Source organism: Nicotiana tabacum, chromosome 19 (assembly GCF_000715075.1).
Source record: "Nicotiana tabacum cultivar K326 chromosome 19, ASM71507v2, whole genome shotgun sequence".
NCBI classification, from domain to species: Eukaryota; Viridiplantae; Streptophyta; class Magnoliopsida; order Solanales; family Solanaceae; genus Nicotiana; species Nicotiana tabacum.
The window spans coordinates 80,541,128-80,567,542 of record NC_134098.1 but is presented as its reverse complement, the minus strand read 5'-3'; the positions used below and the strand labels follow the sequence as shown (position 1 = coordinate 80,567,542).

General features: G+C 33.4%; 2 protein-coding genes across 6 annotated transcripts; one reads left to right on the top strand and one right to left on the bottom strand.

Annotated features, from left to right (window-relative positions):
* The first annotated feature begins 504 nt into the window (after positions 1–504).
* LOC107762694 (glucose-1-phosphate adenylyltransferase large subunit 1) lies at positions 505–5,826 on the top strand. The gene is made up of 15 exons (XM_016581070.2): positions 505–852; positions 1,204–1,457; positions 1,962–2,084; positions 2,370–2,540; positions 2,761–2,853; positions 3,009–3,092; positions 3,181–3,236; positions 3,431–3,524; positions 3,817–4,002; positions 4,111–4,191; positions 4,287–4,373; positions 4,454–4,558; positions 4,667–4,773; positions 4,866–4,926; positions 5,379–5,826. The coding sequence occupies exons 2-15, from the start codon at positions 1,221–1,223 to the stop codon at positions 5,478–5,480; spliced, it is 1,587 nt and encodes a 528-aa protein (XP_016436556.1). The 5' UTR covers positions 505–852; positions 1,204–1,220; the 3' UTR covers positions 5,481–5,826.
* Positions 5,827–11,046: 5,220 nt separating this feature from the next.
* Positions 11,047–15,154, bottom strand: LOC107762693 (protein PHOTOPERIODIC CONTROL OF HYPOCOTYL 1). Of its 5 annotated transcripts, none has more exons than XR_012702825.1 (5): positions 15,018–15,154; positions 13,139–14,163; positions 12,847–12,872; positions 11,561–12,382; positions 11,047–11,466 (listed from the first exon to the last, which is right to left on the bottom strand). XR_012702825.1 is itself a non-coding variant. In XM_016581068.2 (4 exons), exons 2-4 carry the CDS (start codon positions 14,088–14,090, stop codon positions 11,657–11,659), a joined length of 1,704 nt encoding a protein of 567 aa, XP_016436554.1. In that variant the 5' UTR covers positions 14,091–14,163; positions 15,018–15,154; the 3' UTR covers positions 11,047–11,656. The 5 variants fall into 5 exon arrangements, 2 of the variants coding, with proteins under 2 accessions (XP_016436554.1, XP_016436553.1); XR_001642857.2 differs by having other exon boundaries at positions 14,871–15,030; XR_001642858.2 differs by having other exon boundaries at positions 11,047–11,446; positions 14,871–15,030.
* Positions 15,155–26,415: the final 11,261 nt, after the last annotated feature.

Sequence of the window (26,415 nt, the reverse complement as noted above, 5' to 3'; positions counted from 1 at the left end):
TTAGGTTAATTCTTCTTGTATTTAATTTCTAAAAAAAAAATTACAAAATACCCTCCACATTTTTTAGTTTTGCCATCAAGCGCAATTTTGTCTTTAGTCGTACTTATGCATATATTAATAGTCTTGGTATTTCTAATATCATGGCTTACATATATTAATTATGCATAACATAATACTAAATGGATTAGTTATACTTATATTGAAAAAATATACCAAACAAAAAATTAATAATACCAAAGCTAATATAGTATTATTATCTCTAATAAATCCTACCAAACGAATATATACATAACATAAATCTTTAAGGAAAAGCAGAAAAATATACCAAACAAAAAATTAATAATACCAAAGCTAATATAGTATTATTATCTCTAATAAATCCTACCAAACGAACATATACATAACATAAATCTTTAAGGAAAAGCAGAAAAATATACCAAATAAAAAATTAATAATACCAAAGCTAATATAGTATTATTATCTCTAATAAATCATACCAAACGAATATATATACATAACATAAATCTTTAAGGAAAAGCGGTATAAATAGAAAGATTGCAAGGTTTCTCGTGAGAGCTCACAAGTCAATAAAGCTGACCACCATTGCCATTACGCCACCACTCCAACTTGATCACTCTGGAACTTGTGATTCCAAATGCTTCCTATATTTCTTCAGTTCTAGATCTTCTTCAACTTCCATTTGCTAACTTCCTTCTTACTTTTCAAGATTCTTGATTCTACTAGGAATTTTCATTTTCCTTTTGGTGTTTGTGTATTTCTATGATCTGTGCTTCTCTGACACTCTTGTCTTGATCCCTTAATCCTGCAATATACAAGATCATCAGTGTCCAGGTTCAAAGTCTAGTCTTTTCGTTTTTTATTTTATTAAGCTTTTATTTAATGCTATATTATGGAACTTAATGAGTCCTAATGGAGGATAATAAATATTCATATTATTGAAATGTTATTGTAATGCTTTGAAGTACTAGTACTGAGCATATTATAGCTAGCTTGGGTTTTGGGTCACTGGCCATTTTTTTTAATTAGTGACATTTTCTTTATGTATTTTATACTTTTCTTGGTTGCTTAAAAATTAGCTACACTCTCCCACTTTATTGGGATTAGAAGAATACTTCTACTTGATTTGGATCTCATTGATAATCATATTTTTTTGGGGTTGCTGATTTTCTTGATTGGGTGCAGAAGTGTAATCAACTGATATGGATACTTACTGTGTGGCTTTGAAATCAACTGCCCATTTGGGGAGAGTGAGCAAAGGTGGCTTTGAAAATGGTGAGAAAGAGTTTTTGGGGGAGCAGATTAGAGGGAGTTTAAACAACAACAATCTCAGGGTTAATAATTTGTCGAAAAGTTTGAAACTTGAGAAGAAGGAAAGCAAGATCAAACCTGGGGTTGCTTTCTCTGTTATCACTACTGAAAATGGCAAAGAGACGCTGGTAAAAATCATTTCTTTTTATTCTTTGGGACATGTCTTGCTTCAACTAATGCCACAGTAGTGTTGTAGATACTGTGGAAACAGGTTGATTTTTGTGATATGAACTATATTGTGAATAGAGGCGGATCCAATATTTAAACTTGATTGATCCACCATTTAAGATTTTTAGCGTTTACTCATTGCACTTTTAAAATTATGATTGCGACTTTAATATTTGTTGAAGTTTTAGTACTAGTTTTTTACTATATCTTTGTGTTTCATGTTGAAACAAGTTGATATGTGTAATACGAAATATACTGTGAGTAGAGGCATATCCAACACTTAATGTTTTTAGCGTTAACTCATTGCACTTATGAAATTACGGTTGCAAATTTAATATTTGTTGGAAGTTCTAGTACTAGTTTTACGATATATTTGTTTCATGTTGAAAATACTGGTTTCAGTTGAACCGTAGTAAATAAGCTCCATCAGCCTCTGATTGGGAATGTTTGCTGGATCTGTGTAGACTGTAGAGACGCCACGTTTTGACAGACGACGGGCAAATCCCAAGAATGTGGCTTCAGTGATACTAGGAGGAGGTGCAGGGACCAAGTTATTCCCGCTTACGAGTAGAGCTGCAACCCCTGCTGTATGATATTTATCTCTTGTGTTGAATTTAAGTCTTTTCCAACTATGAATTTTAAGGTTCAGTCACTTATTAGGGGAAATTGGACCACCTGTGTATATTTCATGTTTGTTTTTTACTTTTTTGTTTAGGATGTGCTAGGATTTCTTTGCTATATTATTTGTCCATGTATATCTTAAACAGATCGATTAGAAATAGATGGAGAGTAGGTGTACAAGATTGCAAGTTGATGTTCCCTATGCCGGTCAATTTGTAAAGATTCTAATATTTTGTGCCACATGATATCAGGTACCGGTTGGAGGATGCTACAGGCTAATAGACATCCCAATGAGCAACTGTATCAACAGTGGTATTAACAAGATATTTGTGTTGACCCAGTACAATTCTGCTCCCTTGAATCGTCACATTGCTCGAACATATTTTGGCAATGGTGTGAGCTTTGGAGATGGATTTGTTGAGGTTGGAGACTGTATTTATGAATTTCCTGAAAGAACCCGTATTAAAGTCCCATGTTTGTTTTTTAGGTTTTCTAGATATCACAATTGAGCTTCTTTTCCTTCAACTGATTTGTTCAAACAAAATTTGCAGCGATGTAACAATTTCGGATGATTTGTTCTTTTGTTTTTTCTGTTTTCTTGGTTTGTTTTACTGACTGAAAAGGAATTCCTTCATAAAACAGGTATTGGCTGCAACTCAGACACCTGGGGAAACTGGGAAAAAATGGTTTCAAGGAACTGCAGATGCTGTTAGACAATTTATATGGGTTTTTGAGGTTAGTCTCTAAAACTTTTGAGGACACTAATCCACCACTACTCTTCTGTTGACCTGATATAATTTATGGAAAAAAACTCAACTTTCTTTATTGTTTCTTGAATTAGTTATTTTGTACTAGTACTTTTGTGATTAGAATTGCAACAATTCTTGCAGGATGCCAAGAACAAAGATATTGATAATATCCTTATTTTATCTGGGGATCATCTTTATAGGATGGATTATATGGATTTGGTGCAGGTATGTGCACTTTAACTACCAATGCACTACTCGTTCTTTGTTTTCTTTTTTAAGAAAAAGTTTCTGACTGTCTCCATTCTTCAAACAGAACCATATTGACCGGAATTCTGATATTACACTTTCATGTGCACCAGCTGGGGACAGGTCTGTATAAATTCCTATGAATTGATATTTCTTCATTACTAATATGCAACTAGCTATATATGGTTCTTTCATGTTCAGTGAATTGAGTGACCAAAATAAGAGGGAGAAAGTATACATTTATTTAAGTAAACACAACTTTTCTTTATACCTTATTGTGATTGCGTGAAGCTGAGATTAAGCTTTATATTTTTCAGCCGGGCATCAGATTTCGGGCTGGTCAAAATTGACAGTAGAGGCAGAGTTGTCCAGTTTGCTGAAAAACCAAAAGGTTTTGATCTAAAAACAATGGTAGGTGTAGTTGAACTCTTTTCTTTTATGATGTGTGCTGATTTCTTTCTACATGTCAGTGTTAAATCAACCAGCAAAAGTATAGCAGGATATGATCATTTGATTAGAACCTAAACCCATCCTTTTATAAGAATGAGAGATTCAGAAAACAAAAGAAAGGCAAATTCAATTTAGTAATGCCAAGTTATCTAATTCAACATTCAGACTAGTTCTCTCCTACATAATTCAATCCATATACTGTTCATGAGACTTGACCTGATTACTGTTCTTTTTTTCTTTTTACGCGCTGCAGCAAGTAGATACTACTCTCATAGGATTATCTCCACAAGAAGCGAAGAGATCCCCTTATATTGCTTCAATGGGGGTTTATGTATTCAAGACAGATGTATTGTTGAAGCTGCTGAAATGGAGATATCCTACAGCTAATGATTTTGGCTCTGAAATTATACCGGCAGCTATAAACGAGCACAATGTTCAAGTAAAAGATCTTGGATCTTCCTATTGAAATTATATTTGTGTACGAGTTCACTGGTTAAGCAACTGAAAAATTAGCTGTAGTTTTACCTAATTTATGATATCTTTTCAGGCATACATATTCAGAGACTACTGGGAGGACATTGGAACAATAAAATCTTTTTATGATGCTAACTTGGCCCTCACTGCAGAGGCATGTTTGCAAATTCCCCTTTATGCTCATCGTACGGAATGACTTAGGTGATTTTACATCAGTGAATAATACAACTCATTGATTTTTCATTGCAGTTTCCAAAGTTTGAATTTTACGATCCAAAAACACCTTTTTACACATCTCCTAGGTTCCTTCCACCAACCAAGATCGACAATTGCAAGGTAAGTGGATAAATAGAGCAAGTGTTTTGCATTAACAGTTCTTTTCTAGATTCTGATATGTTTCTTTTGCTGGTTTTCAGATTAAGGATGCCATAATCTCTCATGGGTGTTTCTTGCGCGAATGTTCAGTGGATCACTCCATAGTGGGTGAAAGATCGCGCTTAGATTGTGGTGTTGAACTGAAGGTTTGCATGTACCTTAACATATGCATTTATTTTCTCTCATTCGTGCAAAATGCACCCTTCTTTCTTGTACAGTATGGATCTCAAACACCGGTTTTACTCCCATTTCAGGATACTCTAATGATGGGAGCAGACTATTACCAAACAGAATCTGAGATTGCATCGCTGCTAGCAGAGGGGAAGGTACCAATTGGAATTGGAGAAAACACAAAAATAAGGTAAATGGACATTGAATTTAATACTGATTTTTTCAGGAGATTTACATGACACTAAAAATTCTTACAATTTGATCATGGTTTTCATCATACAGGAATTGTATCATTGACAAGAATGCAAAGATAGGAAAGGATGTTGTGATCATGAATAAAGATGTAAGCTTTTTCCCGTCCTCCTTGGACCTTCTTTTATGCTATGTTGCACAGATCCTTCATTTGTCTTGACATACCCATGTCCAAATAAGGGTGTGGGTACTTCGTTCAGATTCTTCAAAATACACCTAAAATGAGCAAAAAGTTTTGACGTAGCCGTATCGGATTCTTCCACTTAACCGTACCGGATATGTTCCCGAGCCCGAGCAACATAGCTTTATGTGTCTTAATTATCAAATTTCAACCAGTAAAGATATTGGAGTTACATAGCGGAACATTTTTTTTATCCTCTCCCCATTTGATCCCCTTTGTTGGAGCTATTGCTCCTTTAGTGACTTGAACCCATGACCCTGGGGTTGTAGGTGGAGGATACTGACCATCTGAGCAACCCCTCTAGTCAGAGCGGAACATATTAGAGTTACACTCTCAATGATGTTCTTTCCTTTGAAACTCAGGGTGTTCAAGAAGCAGATAGACCGGAGGAAGGATTCTACATAAGGGGAGGATTAACCATTATAGCAGAGAAAGCTACAATTAAAGATGGAACTGTCATATGAATATGAGAAGCATTCTTGTTGGTCTACTAGAGACTCATGGAATCAAAATCTGGACTTGAAGAAGACCCATTTCCCAACACAACCGAGCAAATTCAGCAGCTGACTCACTGAAGGAAGCTTACTGTGCTCATGTAAAAAGAGGATGTATAATCGAGGCACTCGTCTATAATAAAACTGAAGCTGCACCTCTAGATGCCTAGTTCATGTTGTAAGAGTCAAATATATGTAAGATCAATGTAATAGGTGTAGTATTCTGAAGAATAATGGTTATTACTCAACCTACACTTCTAGTACTGTAAAAAACTACGTTAAAAAGAATATCTTACCATGTTTCTCTTATTGTGTACCTACTCTCCAAGCATTGGAACTCAAGGATATCTATTTAGGACTATTTGTACTTTATCCTCTCTTCAAATTTTACTAAAAAATTTTGTTTAGTAATTTCAAATTTATTGAGGATATTGTTTTTTGAATATCCTTCTTGAAAGTAGGATATCAAATTTTTGCATCTCTCTACCATCTCTACCGTGTATAATAAAACTGTTGAAATTATAGTAAGAGTTTAGTAATTATGTTGGATTTTGTATCTGTTACTGCTACTGTTTTCTAGAATAATTAGTTGTTTAATTTTAGGAGGAGTCTGCTAGAAGATTCAGAATTTTAATTAATTTTAATTATAGTAAGAGTTTAATAATTTAGTTGTAGGAGGAGTCTACTACTTTATTTATTTGGCTATTTAAAGCCCTATGATTAATAAAATTTTAAAGACAGTTTTTCAATCCTATTTTCAACCTTCTTGCTGCTTGCATATTTTTTCTAAAATCCATAACAATTTTATGTACTTCTACATTTAGTAGCAGAAAAAAAATAGTCTGAATCGTTTTGGGATGTCCAGTGGATGCTCTGCCGCATACTCATTCAAAGAACAAATGTGAAACTTTTTCTTCTATGAACTTAAGTAATGGAAAGGTTACTGTAATCTTTAGATGTTAATCGAAAATCTTGTAGTAATTGTGGCACAATATGTTATGAATCAAAATGACCAAAAGACTAAGGCTGAGGGCACATTTGGGAACTTAGCAAATTACATTTGGGACCCAAGTTAGATGGAGCATTTACCTATATATACAATAGGAAACATTTTATTAGGCAAAGCTATGAACTTGGTTTATTTTATTTTACTTAGTTTGTTAGAGGATAGATCTGGAACCTCCCTCCCTTCTCCCTTTTTCATTTCTTCCTATGGAAGATTTGGTTACTTGTTTTAAGCATTTGTAATTATTTGAAGATGAACTCTTATATTTGTGTATGTGGTTCCCATAATCCATTTCAATATAATATGGGTTCACTACATTGGTGCTCTCGTTGCTCGTACTCCATGCCTTTGGACTCTCATGCCATGATCTATACTTCCATCAATACCATACGGGATTTAGTGAAGGAGATGCAAGAGAACAACACTCATATGATCTCTTCTATTTGTCGTATGCAGTTAGTGCTACACAAAATGCAATTAGACTCCACGGAATTCGTTGAAACTCCAGAAATTTGAGATGCTACAGCTATCACCTCTGCACTAGACTCAGTTGATACAAACACTAAGGTGGCCAATATCGTGAAATCACATCTCGATTCACAACTTTCTGTTTTTGCTGTCGGAGATACAATACCCAAAACAATAATTCCCGACGGTGTGTTCTATGCTTATATTTCCGTACCGCAGCTTCAATCTTCACCTCTATCATTCTCAGTTAAGCGACCAAGTCTTCCACTTAAAGCCTGCGGACAGGAGCTTGACATGGAGTTTGGCTGCAAGGTGCTTGACATATTGCCGAAGAGGGATATATTTGCACATTTTCATGGTAATAATAGAGCTATTAGTTCGCTTCCATATGATTTTGGTTTCACGACTGCAAGTGGGTAGATACTGGGCAAGTAAGGGCTTCATATGATGCAAAAACAGATGAGACCACTCTGAAAGATACAACGGACAGTGCTGCGATAGACTGTACCAGCGACAATCGTTCTGATTTGATTGTCGAAAACTCACTCTTGTTGGACAATTCTGAGGCACCTTCTGAGGTGTTACAAAATCCCATAGCAGATTCATTACCGGAATATTCTGCAATTCTTGGACACCAGTTGTTCGACACAATGTCCAATAGACACTGCTACTCCAAGTCTTGCGAAGTTGTTTGTGCTGCGCTTAGCATTGATTACTCTGCGGAGGTACAAGATGAACTAAAGGAAATTGTTCACTATCTACATGAACCCAAGCGTTGCACTCGTCTTAATGGTCTGTTTGCAAATACAGTATTGTTTACTTGTTTCCTTCAAACTGGTAACACTATATTGGCTAGAACGCTAGCTGGAGTTGTGACTATGCGTATGCTACTTAATTTTTCATTTGATTTCGGTTCAGATGATGGACACTCACACAACATCACCAAAATGTTCGATAATAGTTTTCAATCGGATCTCCCATTAATTGGATGCCCGACGAGTGAAAGTAAATTGATTGGTTGGTTTTACGTTGTAAAGAGGTTGGCAGCTGGTGAGTGGGTCACAGTTAGAGTTCCTGCTTGTGGACTCTTTTATGTTGCTTACTCCAATGCCTTAGATATGTTGACGGTAGACCTCCTATCTACTTACAGTCAAATACGTCAAGAGGACATGCCCATGGTGCGAAGGTTGGTTGCGACACACTTGGGGGAGTTTGTTGCTACTGTTGCACCTACTTACCTCAAGATTGACATCATGTCAATGTTTGATTATCTTACACATGGTGCTAAGATTCTTGTACGTGTAGTAGCCCTCGACATTCTATCTACCAGGCTGCTATTAGCCTTTGGAGCGAAACCTTATTCTGGAATTTATGAGAAGACTTCAAGCTCACTGAAAGACCAATTGGAAGCTATCACACCAGCACTTGAAAAAGTTTCAGATGCTCTGGGTTCCATTAAAAATCATGATTTCTTGGAGTATTTAAAGAAGTTCCTGGACTGGAGTGTGCAAAGTGAAGCTGTTAGCAATACTGGTAGCTTGATTGGCTGTAGTGTAAATGACCTCGTACTAGCTTTATCAACATATCACATTCAAGTCAGCAATGGCAAGCGACAAAAGAGGGGAGAGCCTTCTGTGGAGATTAGCGAAGAAGACTGTGTGGACAAGGTTAATGTGATTTTTGAGAATGGACAGCAATATATAGGTGCTCTTTTGGTTGGCGTTGATGGTGTATGGTCTGAGGTGTCCGAAATGCATGCACGGATATGCTACAAAGATGGAAGTCCTTTCCAAACTGATTTACACAGGGAATCTGGTACCTGTATTACAGATAACAGAGGCTTGAATGACACTGAATTCACAGACACTGGACAAAGACTCGAGTATAGTAAGTTATCTCTAGCTTTGTTTGTTAGCATTATGATTGATATACATATGTATGTCAAAAGTAGTTGGCTGAACAACGAGAGAGGTATATTCGATGACATAATTGGCAGGAACTTGCTCGCCGCGCTTAGCAAAAATTCCACTCAAGTTCTGGCTGTTAAATTTGATCTTTTCAAGAATTGGCAATTGCTGGCCAAATCTCAAATTTCTCATTCTGTTGGGCTAGAGTGTCACATTGAGATATTGTCCTTTGTGGAAAAGGTCCATTTGGAACCTCATGCTACTTGGATACATACAAAGGTTCTATCTGTTGTTGGGCTTCGACAAGATGAAGTCGATGCCGTGGTGTCTGTCATGAAGGTTGAAAAACCTCCTTCAGTGCTATATGCTGATTTTGGTGGATCAGACGCGCATAATCAGGAGATTAAAGAAGTCGTTGAGTGTCCTTTGCCTCACCCCAAGCTTTCTGAAAACATTGGTATCCAGCCTCTTACATGGATCGTTCTCTATAGAGAGCCTAAAGTTGGCAAAATAATATTTGCAAAGTCAGTTGCTCAACCTTACAAATTAGTCCAGCTTCATGCCACAAAAGCTGCTAAGAATGCTAATGTGGTCTTGTCCATTGTTTCCAATTTTAAGCTATTGACATCAGGTGCTAGAAAGCCTATCCTTAGCATATGTGAAAATGTTTATATAATTAAGTGAAGAGGAGAATTACTTTTTTGGCACAAGGAGAAGATTCACATTATAACGTTGTTGTTCCTAAGTTGTGCCGTCCAAATCTGAGGTTACTTCTTGTAATAAAAGGCCGTGAAGTTTGTTTCCATTATACCAAGGAATTATGTGGACGAGTTAAGGTTTTAAAGCTGGATTTTGTGGACACCTTCAGTGTTAGAGATGCTTTTGTAGCTAGAAGATTGTTACAACTAGCATATGATATCTCTCTGCACCAGGATGACAACAAACTAAGAGAGGCCCTCAAGTTTAACTTTTCGTTTGATGTGCTCAAGAAATTTCATCATGTACTTTGTTTATTCAAGTGTCGTTTCTTGACTAAATTTCCATCGGATGTACCAGTAAAGATTCTGGAAGACTTTAGCAGCGTTGAGGAGGCAAATCAACTTATCATTGGCACATTTGATGTTACGTACAAATCAAGTGAAAAGAGAGTTCACAATGCTAATGTCGCTTTGGATTCCTTGTTGAATGTTATCATTGTCATGCGGATATTTTTATATTTCCTCCGTTGGATTGACCAGGAAGACAATGATGATATTTCTCTTGTTGCAACAACTCTCGACAAATGTTTGAGTCTTGACAAATTCAGTTGTACTGTTTTGCAGCTTGGCACTACTGAGATACTCACATTGATTCACTCGAACCTTGAGGACAAGGTTCTTTTTGAGGTTGGAGGAATTGTTATGAATCAAAATGACCAAAAGACTAAGGCTGAGGGCACATTTGAGAACTTAGCAAATTACATTTGGGACCCAGGTTAGATGGAGCATATACCTATATATACAATAGGAAACATTCTGTTAGGCAAAGCTATGAACTTGGATTATTTTATTTTACTTAGTTTGTTAGAGGATAAATCTGGAACCTCTCTCCCTTCTCCCTTTTTCATTTCTTCTTCCTATGGAAGAGTTGGTTACTTGTTTTAAGCATTTGTAATTATTTGAAGATGAACTCTTATATTTGTGTATGTGGTTCCCATAATCCATTTCAATATAATATGGGTTCACTACATAATATGCCTTATTCATCTCTGTATTGCATAAGTATATCTGTTGACCATTATAATGTAATTAGGATTTATTCTGGTCTTTCAAAATGTGAACCACCAGTGATGCATTTACTAGAGTGAATAGTATTGCCATTTCTTGAAATTGTACTTCTGAGTCAAAATGACAGTGTAATGTGTATCATAGTATATTTGTTGACCACTGTGATGTAATTAGGATTTATTCCGATTTTCCAAAAGCCAAATTACCAGGGGTCATTTACCAATAATGTTTTCCTTATCCCCTGGACTGTGTGATACAGATTCAAGAATTTATGTTTTTGGTTTTAAAAACTACAATCTAGCATCAGATACTCTTCATATTAGAAAACACAAGTTACTGTCAGCATGTAAGAAATGCAAAAAGAGAAATGGCAATCTTGAACAACCAAATTTCTGCAATATTTGAGTTGGATATGGCATTGCAAGACCAGGTGAAAAAGGAAACAAAGGAAAAGTCAAATCTTTAACAAGAGTCATAATCAATTATCAGAGAGGGATATGGAAGACAAAAAAACTTCTCAAACAGATCATGCTTCCTATAGGTTAATCCTCAATCTCAAAAAACTGTCTGAGCTGAATAGAGGAGCACGCGTTAAGCTGTCAGCCACTGGTGTTCTCCGGAAAGTAAAGTTGGCATAGTTCAACTCTCCCAAGAACTCGGTTTCAGCCACAACAATCAAGATTGCACATAATCCAATCACGATAACAGAAATCTCCAAACCTCTTTGGCATGTAATTACTGCAGTATCTAGTTTGTATACACGCAGATGAAAGCAGCCAGGCGAGTATCCTATTCAAGAAACAAGATGTCTGGTGCTTTCATCATTGTGTTCAAATATAAAGTATCACCTTCTAAGCAATTACAGAAGCCAAATAAAAATAAAAATAAAAACAAAGTACTTACTAGCACCAACTATTTACATGAAGCTCCAAAATGCACCTGGTCACTCGAGCACATGAACGCCAGAGCACTCTGGTATCTGCTTCTACTAGGTAGTTTTCAGAAACTCCCGGTGTTCCAAACAACTAAAGGGCCTCTTCTGTGAAATTCACATGGCTGAAAACCATTCATTGCCTTTCCCATGAGAGCCATGGCGCCAAGACTCGGAAGCTGCTTCTTCTGGAAATCATCAATCTCCAACTTTGAGCTTTGAGGCTCACAAACCACCACTGGTTGGGCCCGCCTCTTTTGTGCAGCGGTAGCCCTATCACGAAGCAACCTTTGAATCCAAGAGTGTGAAGTCAATAACTCCAGATCTTTCTTGATACTGTTCATAGAAGAGGGGCTAGAGTTTTCGTGAGCCATCAATTCTTTACCGTGAAGTTTACTAGATGTTGGCTGGGAGCTAGTCATGGTTGCTTTAGTCATTTTGCTAAGGAACTTGTGTGCTTTTTCATGTGATGACTCCCCTATTAAACTGGAGCTTTTAGTACCAAAAGCCAAAGAACCAGAAGCGCCCACTTTCAGGCGTTTAACCCATCTACTACTAGGGTCCTGTCCAAGAAGCCCTTCAGGACAGAAATCAGTTCTTGAAGAAGTGGGCCGTTCAGCACGGGCGAGTATTAAATCCAAGTCCAAACTTTCAGTTCTGGAAGAACTTGGCTCCGCATTATCAGTTGGAGCAGGCAGCTCCAAGTTTATATCCAAGTAGAACCGTTTGCGTCCAGCTTCTTTCCTGGAGCAGTCAGTTGCAGACCGAGGTGAAATTTGGTCCATTTTATTCACCTGCAAGATATATCAAATGGTCAAAATTGAGATATACTGCTTCTTGCTCTAGAGACTTAACCCTCAAACCTGCTATTAGAATCAAGATTCTAGATTATAGGTCAAACAAGCAAATATGCGCTCATCAGTAATCTTATAAGTGCAAGATACACTTATAAGATAACACAAAATTTGCTCAGTTTCTGACTTTTTTCGGGGGTTGAGACTGGCAACACAAGCAAGAACATTTCTTATTTACTGAAGAACTTGTTTGGTTTTAAACTTATCATACAATGACCGGGTGTCTGGAACTAACTTTATTACTTGATTTCCCTGAATTTTCACATTATGCTTGGCAACTAGCTGGTAGGAAGAGAAATACAAGAGCAGTTATCACTATGAACCTAAAAATAAAGCAAATGCACTCTTGAAAACCTGGTTAAAAGATGGGAAGTTATGAAGATTTAAAGAAATCTCTTGATTACCTTCTTTATTATGGAAGAACTAGGACCTGCAAAATTCAGAAAGACAGATTCATTAAACGAGTAAAAATATGCATTCATTTAAACAGTATCTCTCAGATTAAGCCTCTTTTTTCTTTTAGGATAACTATCACTCAGAGTAAGCATTAGAAATTCTTTGATCAGTTAACACCTTAGCAAGATGCCAAGATGATGATTGAAATAAAATCTAAAGAAGAGTTAAGCCACTTAAATAAGTGAAGTGATACGCAAGGTAGCTTTAATCAAGAATTCAAGATCTAAAGATAATACATACCACAAAGCTGGTTCTTCTGCTGAAACACATCCATGTCCATAGTATCAGTTTCAGCTGAAGATTCATTCTTTAACACAACTTTAGAACGCTTACTGTCTTCATTATTTTCTTTTCCTTCACTGCCTTTGGAGCAGTCTAAAAGTTGAAGCTTCATTCCTCCCTTATAATGACCAAAAGATTTAGATGGGCTATCATTATCACTTAACGATACATTCTTCCCATTGAATTCACTCCATATCCTTGAATTCCGAACGACTTTGTTTCCTTCCAACAGATTAGCATCTGTTCTATTTGTGATTAACAAACTATGAGTTGTCTGAGAAATGCGGGAATAATATCCAGCTAGTCCCATTACAGGGTCCATAGTATTGCTTATTCTCATTGCCTCTACATCATGCAAAGGATGTGGTAACTTTTGTTGATCATTCAGTTTCTCTTTACAGACCAATGATGCTGAATTATTATGATAATTATAATGTTCAGGCTCTAACATTCCCAATCTTGGCACTTCATCTTTTGCTGCTAGAAATGATCTTATGAATGGATTCCGCGTCTTTTCACCTTCTCTACTTAAATACTGGATAGGATTATCAGGCAAAGGCTTCGATGCAAGAATGCTGCGACAACCTAGAGTTTCATTCGCAATGGTTCTTGAACTTGTTCTGAGGGTCTCGTTAACGACTCCAAATGCTTGAGTTTCAGATTCTCTTAATCTTTTGATGGACTTAGAAAGCCTAGACACTGTCTCCAGTTTAACAATTGACTGGGGAGGCTTAGAATCTTGATCATTTTCCTTGTTTGCGCTAGAACTAGGAGCGTGATTGTGTGTTTCTGCTGTAGCATTGTAGCTTGTTCTGGTCCAATGCGCCATCCAAACAGATTGAACTGAATGCATAGACTTCCCAGCTCTTCCATCACAATCCGAATACGATTGTGTAACACGATCAGACATTATGAATTGGCTCAATATCTTACTAGAATATTAGTTTTCCTTCAGTCTTTCATCATGTGGTTGTCTCCTTTACCTAGGAAAGAGAATTAAAACAGCCCTAGATCAGATAATACTAAGCACATAATGCTTTTCACTGTTGTTAGAAGGATGCTAGTGAAGATTATAGTGCTTACCCAAAAAAAAAAGATTATAGTGTTAATACTCAATTCCAATGGAAAGACAATTATACTACAACAACAATAACAACAAGTACGCCTCAATCCCAAAGAAGTAGGGGTTGACTATATGAATCCGCACCGACCATATCGCTCCATTTAAGCTCTCTCAGACCAATATTATACAAGAATAAAAAGTAATAGAAGTTCTAATTTTTACTGACACAACTATCAAAAGAAAAATAGAGGCATCAAATCTGACCAATTGCATAGTGAACAAACTATCACCTCAACTTCTAAAGATCCCATTTTAATCAATACATCTAGGTTGACCAAATCTAAACACCCAAAATATTTTTTAGAGAAAACATACATACTAACAACCACAAGAAATTTTCCAGGACAATTGTCAGCTAAAACAGTTACAAAATACAGTAACAGAAAACTTAAATTGCTACAAGATTCAAGTACTAACCATGATTCAAGTTCTAAAACAAGAACACCAAAAGAAACCAAGAAAAATCCATCTAAAGAAACCATCTATGGAAATGAAGGGGATACTATGAATTACAAAAGACAGAAGCTTGAGGTGTTCGACTAGAACAACTTAAAAAAATGAACTCACCAGCAGTAAGAAAGAACTTGAAGAGATAGAACATGGTACATGATTTCATAATTCATCGTACATAGAATATATGGTTCCTAGGTGAAGGAAATGAAGAAGCAAAGACCATAGAAAAAAGTGAAAAAGAAAGAGAATCACAAGTCTCACCCAAAATTTTCATGCTAAAAGCCATCTTAAGAGCTGCCAACATATGGTCTCAGTGTACGTTGGGGTCCATTTGTCTGCACTTTTTCTACTTTTCTCTTTCTCCCTCATAATAATTTTGTTTTAAATTTTAACTAGCAATTTATATGAAAAAGTTTCCAAAACGAAATTAAATGATGCGTATGTATAATCTTTTGAAATGAATAGTGTTTAGATTTTAGGTAGTCCATGACATGTCAATAGCATGTTTGGCCAAATTTTTTTGAGGCAAAAATATTTTTTCTTTTTTTGTTAAAGTATTTTTTTTTTCTAAAATTAAGGTGTTTGGCCAAGCTTTTGAACGAAAAAAAAGTACTTTTGAGAATAAACAGAAGCAACTTTAAAAATTAGAAAAAAGTAACTTCTCTCTTTGAAAAAAATATACTTAAAAGTAGTTTTTTAAAACTTGATCAAATACTAATTGTTATTCAGAAGTACTTTTCAAATTAATTAGTCAAATATAAATTATAATTTTAAAAAAATATTTATTAAAATAAGCTGATTTTTACAGCTTGACCAAACGGGCTATTACATTGTAGAGACCAGATCATATGCACAAAATATCTTCTACAGAAATATCTCCCCATAATCTTAAGACCATGGAACGATGTCAAGCTGACTCATGAGCGCCGCTTCTAATCAGCTCGGCTCGGCTCGCTTTAAGAATAAGAATGGATCATTAGTTGATATTAAAAGTCATTTACTGATTTTTATACGGTTTTTCACATAAATGTAAGTTAAGATTGTGTACAATAGATACTTATTATTTTATTATTTTTTGAACCTTAGGTATAGCGGGAGTTTAGTCATCAAATATTTTTTTATTTTATTTTTTTTGAAGTTCGTTGACCGTAATAAATTCAAGTTCACGTTGGATAGACTCATTAAAGAAGAGTTATTTTTCATCAATTTTTTTATTTTATTTTTAGAACTCGAATAAAAAGTTGATCAAAATTTCTCAACCTAAGAGTAAAGGAATTTCAATAATTTCAATATATTATTGATTGATAGCAGCGACTAATAACACCAAGGGACATAACAATAACCTCAGACTATAATTGGTTTTTTCCTTTGGCAACTCTAAGAGCCACGAACCTACTTATTCTACCAGACAACTACAAATGGTTCTTGTTATTCCACGTCATCTTTGTACAATCTCAATCCCATCTATTCCCCCTTCAACTTCAATCAATTTTGCTCAACCTATTTGGGTCTATGTGCCTAAAATAATTTGGCATTTTTCTGACCTTTTTTTAAAAAGGAAGAATGCCTCTTTGCCATCTAAACTTGCATCAGATTTTAAAGCCAATAATAAAATTTTCATTTCTCCCAATTTAATATTTTAATTCGATAAAAATACTTATAATAAACTTCTTTCGTAGAACGTGTATCTCAATTACTCGATATAAATATCACATTAAATTCTTAGATCATTTATTATTTGACAGCTGTAATTTATAGGTTTGTCTTTTTCCAAAATCAATTTATTATATTTCTATTTTTTCTCGTCTTTCCCTTTTTTTATTCTTCACCATAGCTCTGCTAGAAGAACCTTCCCCCGTCCAGCCCCCATTTCCAACGGTAAAAGTCCAAATCTGATCCATTCAAAGTGGGACTTCACAATGTCGAAACCAAAATCGAAAAAATACCAAGAAGAAAGAAAAAACATCAGTCTAATTTTGAAACTCAGTGTCAAAATAAAAGAAAATTCATTACAACTTCAAGAAAAATTACTCTTCTCCTATTCAAAGCATTTGCTAACCTTTTGTAAAATCAGAAACAACAAGTATGATTGGACCCCATTAATACAATGAAAACCGATGTCCCTTCTGCCTTTTTCTCGTGTTTGGCTGGCGAAAGTTATGCCCAAATTTATACTTCGATGTGATATATTTCGAGTTTGATTGTTGACAGTTTTATTCTTTATTAAAATTAGAAGGAGCATATATAATGAAAAAAATGGTGAAGAAAAAATTAAAATGTTTGACTTCGTTAATATGGTAGAACAGAGGCGAGGGGAAAAGGGGAGGTGGGAGTTTAGTAGGGAAGACCCGAGGTGGGAGGGAGGGGGAAAAGATAAGGGGAAAGGAAAGGTTTTTTTTTCTGATTTATATTTTATTCTGATTCTAATATTTTTTTTAATAAAAAATATTCACGCGTCTTGGCAGCGTGATTTGCACACAATTTAGCCATGTCAGTTGCCCCGCTTCTATATGGGAAAAATACAAGTTCATCTATCCACTTTGCAAACGGATTTACAAATTGCTTATCCACAAACAAAAAGAAACAAAAAAACACGGTAATCCATTAATCAGAGAACTTTCAAACATCTGTCGTCTTTGTCATGTGAAATTCGATGCAATTGTTGCATAAATTATTGCAGTTCCCTGATTTCTGCACAGTTTTATAGCAATAATGCAGTCAAATTTAACACGAAAATGTGACAATTGATTTGGATTTATTAGAATTCTTCCAAACTATGTAGGCAGCAGTTGAGAGGAGAAAAATACGTATGCATAAAGTGTACCAAACCAATAAATACATATACGCCATTTCTCTCGTGTAAATTCCTTAATTATGGGTAATTAATGCGTGAAGTATAAATTTAACAATCAATACAATATCAAACACCTACTAAAATGTCTAGAAAAATAATTTTGTTCAATATATATGTATGTGAGTGTATAATTTTGACATATTTGCAGCTGCTTTGTCACAATCGTTTTGTTAAAGCGCAAAAAAATCATTAAGAGTCCGTTTGGATGGGCTTATTTTAAGTAATTTTTTAGTCAAAATAGCTTTTAAATCATAAGTTGGGAATTCTAGCTTTTGACTTGCTTTTGTCATTTTAACTTAAAAATAAGTGCTTAAAAATACTTTTTTACTCATTCCCAAATATTATAAAATGACTTAAAAATTATTTTGACTTGAAAACACTTAAAATAAGTCAATCAGAACTCTAAATATCTCAATAAATAAAAGTAGTAACATTCACGAAATTAAGCTCATTCAAAGTACTACTCCCAACTATCATGTACATATGCTAGCTCATGGGCCACTTGGCTGGGCTGAGTTAGCGTTTTAAGGTCATTCAAATGATGGTTGAGATGGTTATTAAATTGGAATTTATTTTACTTTTAACCCGCGCCAGAAACTATTTATATTCGGTAGCTGAAAGAATATATCAAGCACTTCCCCGTCAACATGCTTGCTTAAGTAGGGGCATTTATGGTATTTCATAATTTATCTGGTTTAGAGGTATTGTACGTGCTAGCATCATCGCTTATACATACTAGATAAGTTGGTTGAAACTGTAGGGCCCATCTCAATTTCTCATTCCATGCGTTCACACCTAGTACTTATTTATACCCCTGAGTTATAACATTATTACTTTAGATGACTTATTTGATAATATATAAAAATTCTAAACCTTTGAGGGGTTTTTAAATGTCTGATTCATAGTCCCCACATACCTCCCTGACCCTATCCTTGTACTATTTAGCAAGGCATCAAATCATATATTAAGATAGCTACATTAGAGAAACAACATACAAAAATAATACCGTGGAAGTAATACAAGATATTTATTGGAGTAAAAAAAATTATTTTCCTTAATAAAAGTCAAATGAGTTAGGCATACAATACTAAAAAAATCTAAAATGATCGATGATAAACATGCAAAGTTCAATAGTTTAAATACAAGTATTATCAAGTTATATGATTTTACTTGGTGCAAATTTTGTGTAATATTGGTGAAGGTATTAGCTTTTTTACAATGATATATATATTAAAGATAAATTATCCACTAAGACAAAAAAAGGACGTTTAAGTTATGCTAATAAATTTATAAAAATGGAGCAAAAACTTGAAGAATTTTTACAGAAGAATCAAGGGGGAAAAAGGATTTAATTGGGATTTAAACTTAAATGGTAACCTAACCGAGTATGTCATTATTAAAAAGGGAAAGATTCATCCCTTAGATTCCGAACACAAGTGAATAAGAAATGATCATGCCGCCAAAGGTGTCGTGAGGGCACTGATAAAAAAATAACCAGTAAAAATATTAACTTAACTAGAGGAAAAAAGATGACTTCACTTTAAAAACTAACACCTCAAACAAATATTAGGAGCAACATTAAGAAGATAAGGTGACAAAATAATACTTAGGTAAGTATTTGATATTAAAGGTTTAGAAATAAATTATTATTAATGAAAAGAAATTATTTTCATGCTAAAAAAAAAAATCAAAATAGATAGTCCCCTATATAGTGTCATTATCGTTCTTTTAAAGACATAAAGAATAATACCAATATAGGCTATGTATAATATTTGCTAGGGTTAAAATTTAAAAATTTGTAAGAGTTAAAAAAATATCTGAGTGAGGGTAAAGAAAATAATATTTAAAATTAAAATCTAAAAATTTATGATTGAAAAATTGCATTTATTTCATGTGAAATACTCCTTATTTAATTTTCTCAATATTTGACAAGTGTTTTAAATATTGAATTTAGGGAACAAAATTGAGATTAAATTTATTTATCATGCTCAAATCTGTAGAATACAAAGTTAAATTAATTAATTTAAATTATATTAATTTATCTATTAGAGCTTGGGCCGGTGCACAGCATATATATATATATATATATATATATATATATATATATATATATATATATATATATATATATGTGTGTGTGTGTGTGTGTGTGTGTGTGTGTGTGTGTGTGTGTGTGTGTGTGTGTGTGTGTGTGTGTGTGACAATAAAAGAAGAACAACAATAATGGAGAAAAAAGTAGAGAGCGAGAATTTTTATTGATTTGAGATGAATTACAATGGAATAAACCCCCTCTATTTATAGGGAAAAGGTGACTTAGCCACAAAGTAACAAACCCTAAAATCTCTCTAAAATATAGACATTCACCTTAAATACAATTCTATTTATAACACTCCCCCTTGAATGTTTATTCAACAGATAATGTGCCTCATTAAAACTTTAACTAAAATAACACCCAGTGGAGAAAAAATCTAGAGAAAGAAAAAGAGTACACATATCTAACAATATGCCTTTTGGTTGTCCTCATTAAAAACCTTGCAAGGAAAACCCAGTGGGACAAAACCTTGTAAGGAAAAAAGAGTACAACGCGTATTTACTTCCCCTGATGAAAACATCAATTCAGATATTTGAGTCCTTGCATTCCAATCTTGTGCACCATATTCAAAAAAAATGTTGGTATAGATTTGTTAAACAAATCAGGCGTATCAACTTGAACAAATTTGTTTCACCTTGAAATCACCATTCCTGATATAGATGTATTGTCTTCATATGATCTTGTTGGAATCGTCATTTCAATATTGGGTAAAGACTCTTACAATCTTATTATCATGCTTATAGTTATAGCAAGATACATATGTGCACAAATTGCACTTAGAATATGGTACTTCAAGACCAAGAATTATATATGCTTTAAGCGAAACTACATCTCTTTCATATGAAACCAATTCTACTTGAATTGTTTCTCCAGACTTAAGATACTCATATATATTTAGCGTTATCATAGATGTAGTCGACGAACATTTTATATCGGTTCCAACCTCATTTTTTTCATAAAGATATAACATAAAGATCACTTCATTCATATTTTCAGGTACCTGAACCTCTCATCAGAGTTTATAAAGTGTTATGTCATGTGATCTTCTAGATCACTTGCCTCTTTATTATGATCATTTTGATCATTTTCTCATCTTCTTTATCAAGAATTTTATTTGAAACTGGATTTTCTATACGCTTTAAACGTACCATAGACTTATTCTAATAGGAGCATTTATATTGAGAATATAGTTATTTTCTTTGGGTCAGCAAATGCGTCTGGCATGCTTTGCAATATATTACAGATGAATTATCTTTTTATGAACTTCAAGTTCATATTATCTTATTCGAGGATCTAGATGTACAAATGATAATTCATTCCACGTAACTTTTTCTCAACTTTTATCCTGTCTCCCCCTCATGTTAGAAAAACTAACTTGCTTCCTCAACTTTTGAAACTCACATTTGTGTGTTATGGTGTTAATCAAAATATACACCGCACATCAATAATAATAAGATGGAATTATTTGGTTCCTGGCCCCAAACCACTTGTGAGGGGAGAATTTAATATACTTTCATATATAACTTATATCAAACTGATATACATAACTTTGTTCTCATAAGCAACAATTTATCTATTAAGTTAAGGTACTCAATAAATTATTTTGCTAAATTAAATGTGATGTAAACCAATTCATCAAGATGAACTGCCTTGAATAGAAAATCTGAAAATTATACTCTAAATTAAATTATTGAGCAAGTTACCTCGCAAACACCATGTTGCGGGTTAATAATAATCGCACATGTAACATCTCATAGATGCATCTTATGTGGTATACGTGATAGGTGAATGGGCCCATATTCACCTTTGATATTTCCAGCATGAGAGTTTTTCATTCCTATACATTATTTGAAACCTTATTATGAAAAATGTCCAAGTTTTTTGTATTTACCCGACCTAAATATGTTTTAACTACAAAATATATACATTCTACTTTAAAAGACTCCAAATCCATTATTAGTGCCTTCAATCAAGGGATATACCCATTTCCTTTTTTCTCTTCTCTTTCCCCTTTTCTCTCTAGATCTTCCACCATTGCAGCAATTTAAGCCAACTACAGTATCCATTGATTTTAGTTTCCAATTTTGGTAAAATAAAAATATCCCTCACAAAATTCATAATTTTTCCTCCATCCAATTCATCTATCTTTGCACACAAAGCACTCAGTTGACTATCATTAAAAGAAATTCAAAAAATTAAGTGATTTTATTAGATATTCTCTACTGGCAAGCCAAATTTGAGAAAAAAGATCTGGTTCCACCGTTGTCAAGTTGAAGCTTCATCTGATTTCAATTAAACTCAAATGTTTGTGTTGAAAATCAATTAAGTATTGCTCAATCTTGTTGGGAATAGCTTGGAGTCGTCGACTTTGACGTAAAAATTCGAAGTCGAGATTTTGAAGAATACAACTATGTATGTCATGAATTTCAGGCAACTAAGTTATACTGCTTGTGTTTACAACTTATCTATAACTTTCATACATTATTTCTACCCAGTTATATATAATTACAATATCATACAACTTACATATAATTTGTATATAAATTTTATACAATATGTCTTTTGTATATTTTGTATCTGATTTATACATAGTAAAAATAAATTTCATACAACTAATTATATATTATACAACTTATCTACAATTTTCATACATTATTTTTACCAAGTTAAATACAACTACAATAACATAAAACTTAATTATAAATTTTTATATAAATTTTATACAATATGTCTTTTGTATATTTTGTATCTGATTTATACATAGTAAAAATAAATTTCATACAACTAATTATATATTATACAACTTATCTACAACTTTCATACATTATTTCTACCCAGTTATATATAACTACAATATCATACAACTGAAATACAATTTTTATACAATATTGTTCAACTTTCATATAATATTTAAATAAAAAAATATATATGAACAACATAATACAATTTACCTACAATTTTACTACAACTTTACTACAATTTCGTAAGTATAATGTATGCAATGTCTTCTTCTTCTTCTTCTTCTTCTTCGAGTTTCAATCTGAAATTCAGCCAAAATCAAGTCTAATCTTCACCAAAACACCCTCAAAATTGAGATATAAACTTCAAACAATATTTTTAATTGTTTGCAATAATACCCAATCCAAACAAATAATGATTTTTAAAAACCCAAATTCGAATTCAAAGCTTCAAAGTTTTTTAATGGTTGTCAATGGTGGAGAGTCAAACACCTTCAAGATTTATTGATTGACAACTTCAATTTGAATACCAATTGTGCAACATCACTGGAATTTGAACACCAATTGTGCAACACCTTCATCTTTACATTACTGGAATTTCAATAAGCATGGAATTGCTGCTCTCTTTCCCTTTGCTCTACATTACTGGAATTAGGGATTGAGAGATAGAGAGAGACATAGATAGAGAGAGAGAGAGAGAGAGAGAGAGAGAGAGAGAGAGAGAGAGAGAGAGAGAGAGAGAGAGAGAGAGAGAGAGAGAGAGACGGAGAGAGAGAGAGAGAGAGAGCGCAGGAGGGAGAAAGAATAAGGATGGGAAATAATTTATTCCTAATATAAAAGGATATTCATTTAATTTCTAAAGTGTATATAATTGGTAAATTGTATATAGTATGTAATTAAATTGAAACTTGAGTAGGGAGGGTAATAAAGTTTCAAATAATGTATAGGAATGTAAAAATTCCTTCCAGCATTCATGGGATTCAATCCCAATTTTAGTTGATCTATTAATTAATGAGAACAAATAACATAAGAGAATTAATAAAGATCTTTCTAGTTCTTTAATATTTACCCATGCGAATTCTCTTTTATATTTGCACAACATGCTTAAATTAACATGGATAAATCAATTATGCCAACTGGATAAATTATCAATATTGATAAACTTTAGGTTTACACCATGACGTATGCAATTATCAATAAACTCTAAGTTTATTATGATATGAGTTTTTATATCAATAAACTTCTACTTTATTGTGACATTCTTTTGTGGAATTTTTACCTATATGTACTACATTAGAAATCTATTTACCCTCATTGTTTGGGTTTTAACTTAATTACAAGTTGATATATAATTTACCAATTATATACAAATTAGTATTAATGAGTACCCTATTATATTAAGAATTGAATAGGGAATTCCCTCTTCGCTCTCTCTCTCTCTCTCTCTCTCTCTCTCTCTCTCTCTCTCTCTCTCTCTCTCTCTCTCTCTATATATATATATATATATATATATATATATATATATATATATATATATATATATATATAATATCTTCATGTGGATTAACTGAAGAAATGATACTAATGTTAAGTGAAAAAAGAGAGAAGATTAGTACCTAACAAAGTTCTTGCTTCAGATGCTATGAAAACGAGGAAGTAAATAGAAAAAAAAATAGCTATGATGAAGAGAATCATTTTAGTTATTATTCCTTTAGCTTTTTGGAATCAATAAACAAAATAGTATTAATTAGAAGCGAGTAGATTGAATTGGAAACTGTTAATCCATTAAAAACTCCATTGACAGCCATTAAAAAGCTTCAAAGCTTTGAATTCAAAAATAAAATTTTATGAAATTATTTTTTGTTTGGACTGGGTGTTGTTGCAAATGATTGGGAATATCCGTTGGAGTTTATATCTCAAATTTGAGATAATTTGGTGAAGATTCGAGGTGGTTTTGGTTGAAATTTCAGATTGAAACTCGAAAAAGAAGACATGAACAAGTTGTATATATTTTGTATGTCGAATGTAGAAACAATATACAAAATATCTACAACTTACATAATTGTATATAAATTGTAGTTTTTGACCGGATTCTGTACAAAAAATATGTACTTATGTTGTAGATAAATTGTAAATTTTGACCGAATTTGTATATATTTTGTAAAAAATTTTTGTTACTTCCTGTAAATATGAAAACTTAGACAAAACCGGGTAAATAAGTTTAAAATCTTGTATATATACGAAAAAGTCTCTTCCTTTGTTTGTGTAGTACAAACTAGAGAATAGAGCAAGTAGCTTTCCACATACATATTACCCCGCTACAAGTTGTAGTAATAGAAGATATTAAATCTTTCCTTTATTTATAGTTTCAATATAACCAATCGCTTTTGCGAATACTTTAGAAACTCAATGCGTTTCTTTGAGACTTACTACGGCACCATACCTTATTGATAATCAATTTTATTTCTCAAAAGTAGTATAATTGGATCTTCTAGAGCTTTCAATTAATTTTGTACTACCATATATTCATCAACATCCATATGTTGCATATCTCTTTCAAGAAGAAAGTTATACCATTATGGTCATGGTCAAAATCATTATAGGGAAGACATGTCGCTTCTATTACTTTTGCCCTGTAATAATCATATTGCCATAATATTTTGGCATAATCACAATAGGTACGTGATCAATGGCCATTCATGCCATAATAATAAAATTATTTTCTTATTTCATCTCAAATCTCCTTCTAGATGTGAGTGTGGCATATTCACTACCACTAGCACGTTCATATTCTTCCAAGAATGAATATGTAGTCATAAATCACATGTTGTCACATTCACATCATGAATAGACCATAATCATTTATATGTAATTTATAAAATTTCGTGTCAAATCGATGATAAATATTACTTTCATGGAGTGAAGGATTATTTTGAGAATCCTTATTATTCTCATTACCACAATGATGATGATTATGATTTGGTCTATTGCCACGTTCACATCCGTTGATACCTTCACGGTAATAATTTTATCTTCTTTCAAACTTATCATATATTGCTATCATATTCTCTTAAGGGAATGAGAATGAAGCAAATTCAATGGGACGGGTTTTCACATCTTGTGCTCATAATCATACATGAATTTGATCATGGCAAGACATGAAAATTTTACCACTTCGGGTGGCTATAATTTCTCACAAACTCTATTAGAGTTATATTCAAAATCTATTGTCTTTGATTGTATTTAAAATTAAATGATAGAATTTCAAAATTTTAAAGAGAAAAATAAGATAAAATACTAACTTTAAATCCGGAATGAAGAATTTATTCCTGAAGAAAGTTTATGGAACAATTGACAATCATCATGCTCAATATTATGTACAAGTTGAGCCTTATGTGCATATCCCAAATTAAAATAACCGCCCTCTACTCGATTAAAATAACTGCCCTTTACTCGATTCTTATTACTACCTCTTCAATTAAGAAAACTAAAACTTGAAAAAGAAAACAATATTCTTTCGTAAGTCTAAGTAATAAGGAAACAATAATATTTTACTTTGAGCTATATACTGGAAATAATATTACTATATTTTATTGAAATGAACTAACATTATTTCATAAAATAAATACTACTACTTGATACTAATGGCTACTACTCATGTGATGAACTATGATTACATGATGTTTATTCGCTAGTTATTACGAATAGAGAAAAATAAAAAAATCAAACTACTCAATCATCTTTAACCATGTATCCATCACTGATCAAGTGGTCTATTTTTTCATCAGGGTGCTCAAAGAAGTCTGCCACATCCAAGTGAGTAATGTCAAATTCATTGTCAGAGACAAATTAGTTTCAGGGCCGTTATTCTTTAAGGATGCTTGATAAAACTCAACCAAATGTCTTGGTGTACGACAAATATTTGCCCAATGCCCTTTTCCATCGTAACGATAACATTCAGTTTATGAGCTTTTT

Coding starts and splice junctions, on each gene's coding strand:
- LOC107762694 (XM_016581070.2), top strand. CDS start 1,221: ATGGATACTTACTGTGTGGCTTTGAAATCAACTGCCCATTTGGGGAGA. Junction 4,559..4,666: donor ATTGTGGTGTTGAACTGAAG/GTTTGCATGTAC, acceptor CTCCCATTTCAG/GATACTCTAATGATGGGAGC. Junction 4,927..5,378: donor TTGTGATCATGAATAAAGAT/GTAAGCTTTTTC, acceptor TTTGAAACTCAG/GGTGTTCAAGAAGCAGATAG.
- LOC107762693 (XM_016581068.2), bottom strand. CDS start 14,090: ATGTCTGATCGTGTTACACAATCGTATTCGGATTGTGATGGAAGAGCT. Junction 12,873..13,138: donor GCAGAAGAACCAGCTTTGTG/GTATGTATTATC, acceptor TGAATTTTGCAG/GTCCTAGTTCTTCCATAATA. Junction 12,383..12,846: donor GTTCTTCCATAATAAAGAAG/GTAATCAAGAGA, acceptor TATATCTTGCAG/GTGAATAAAATGGACCAAAT.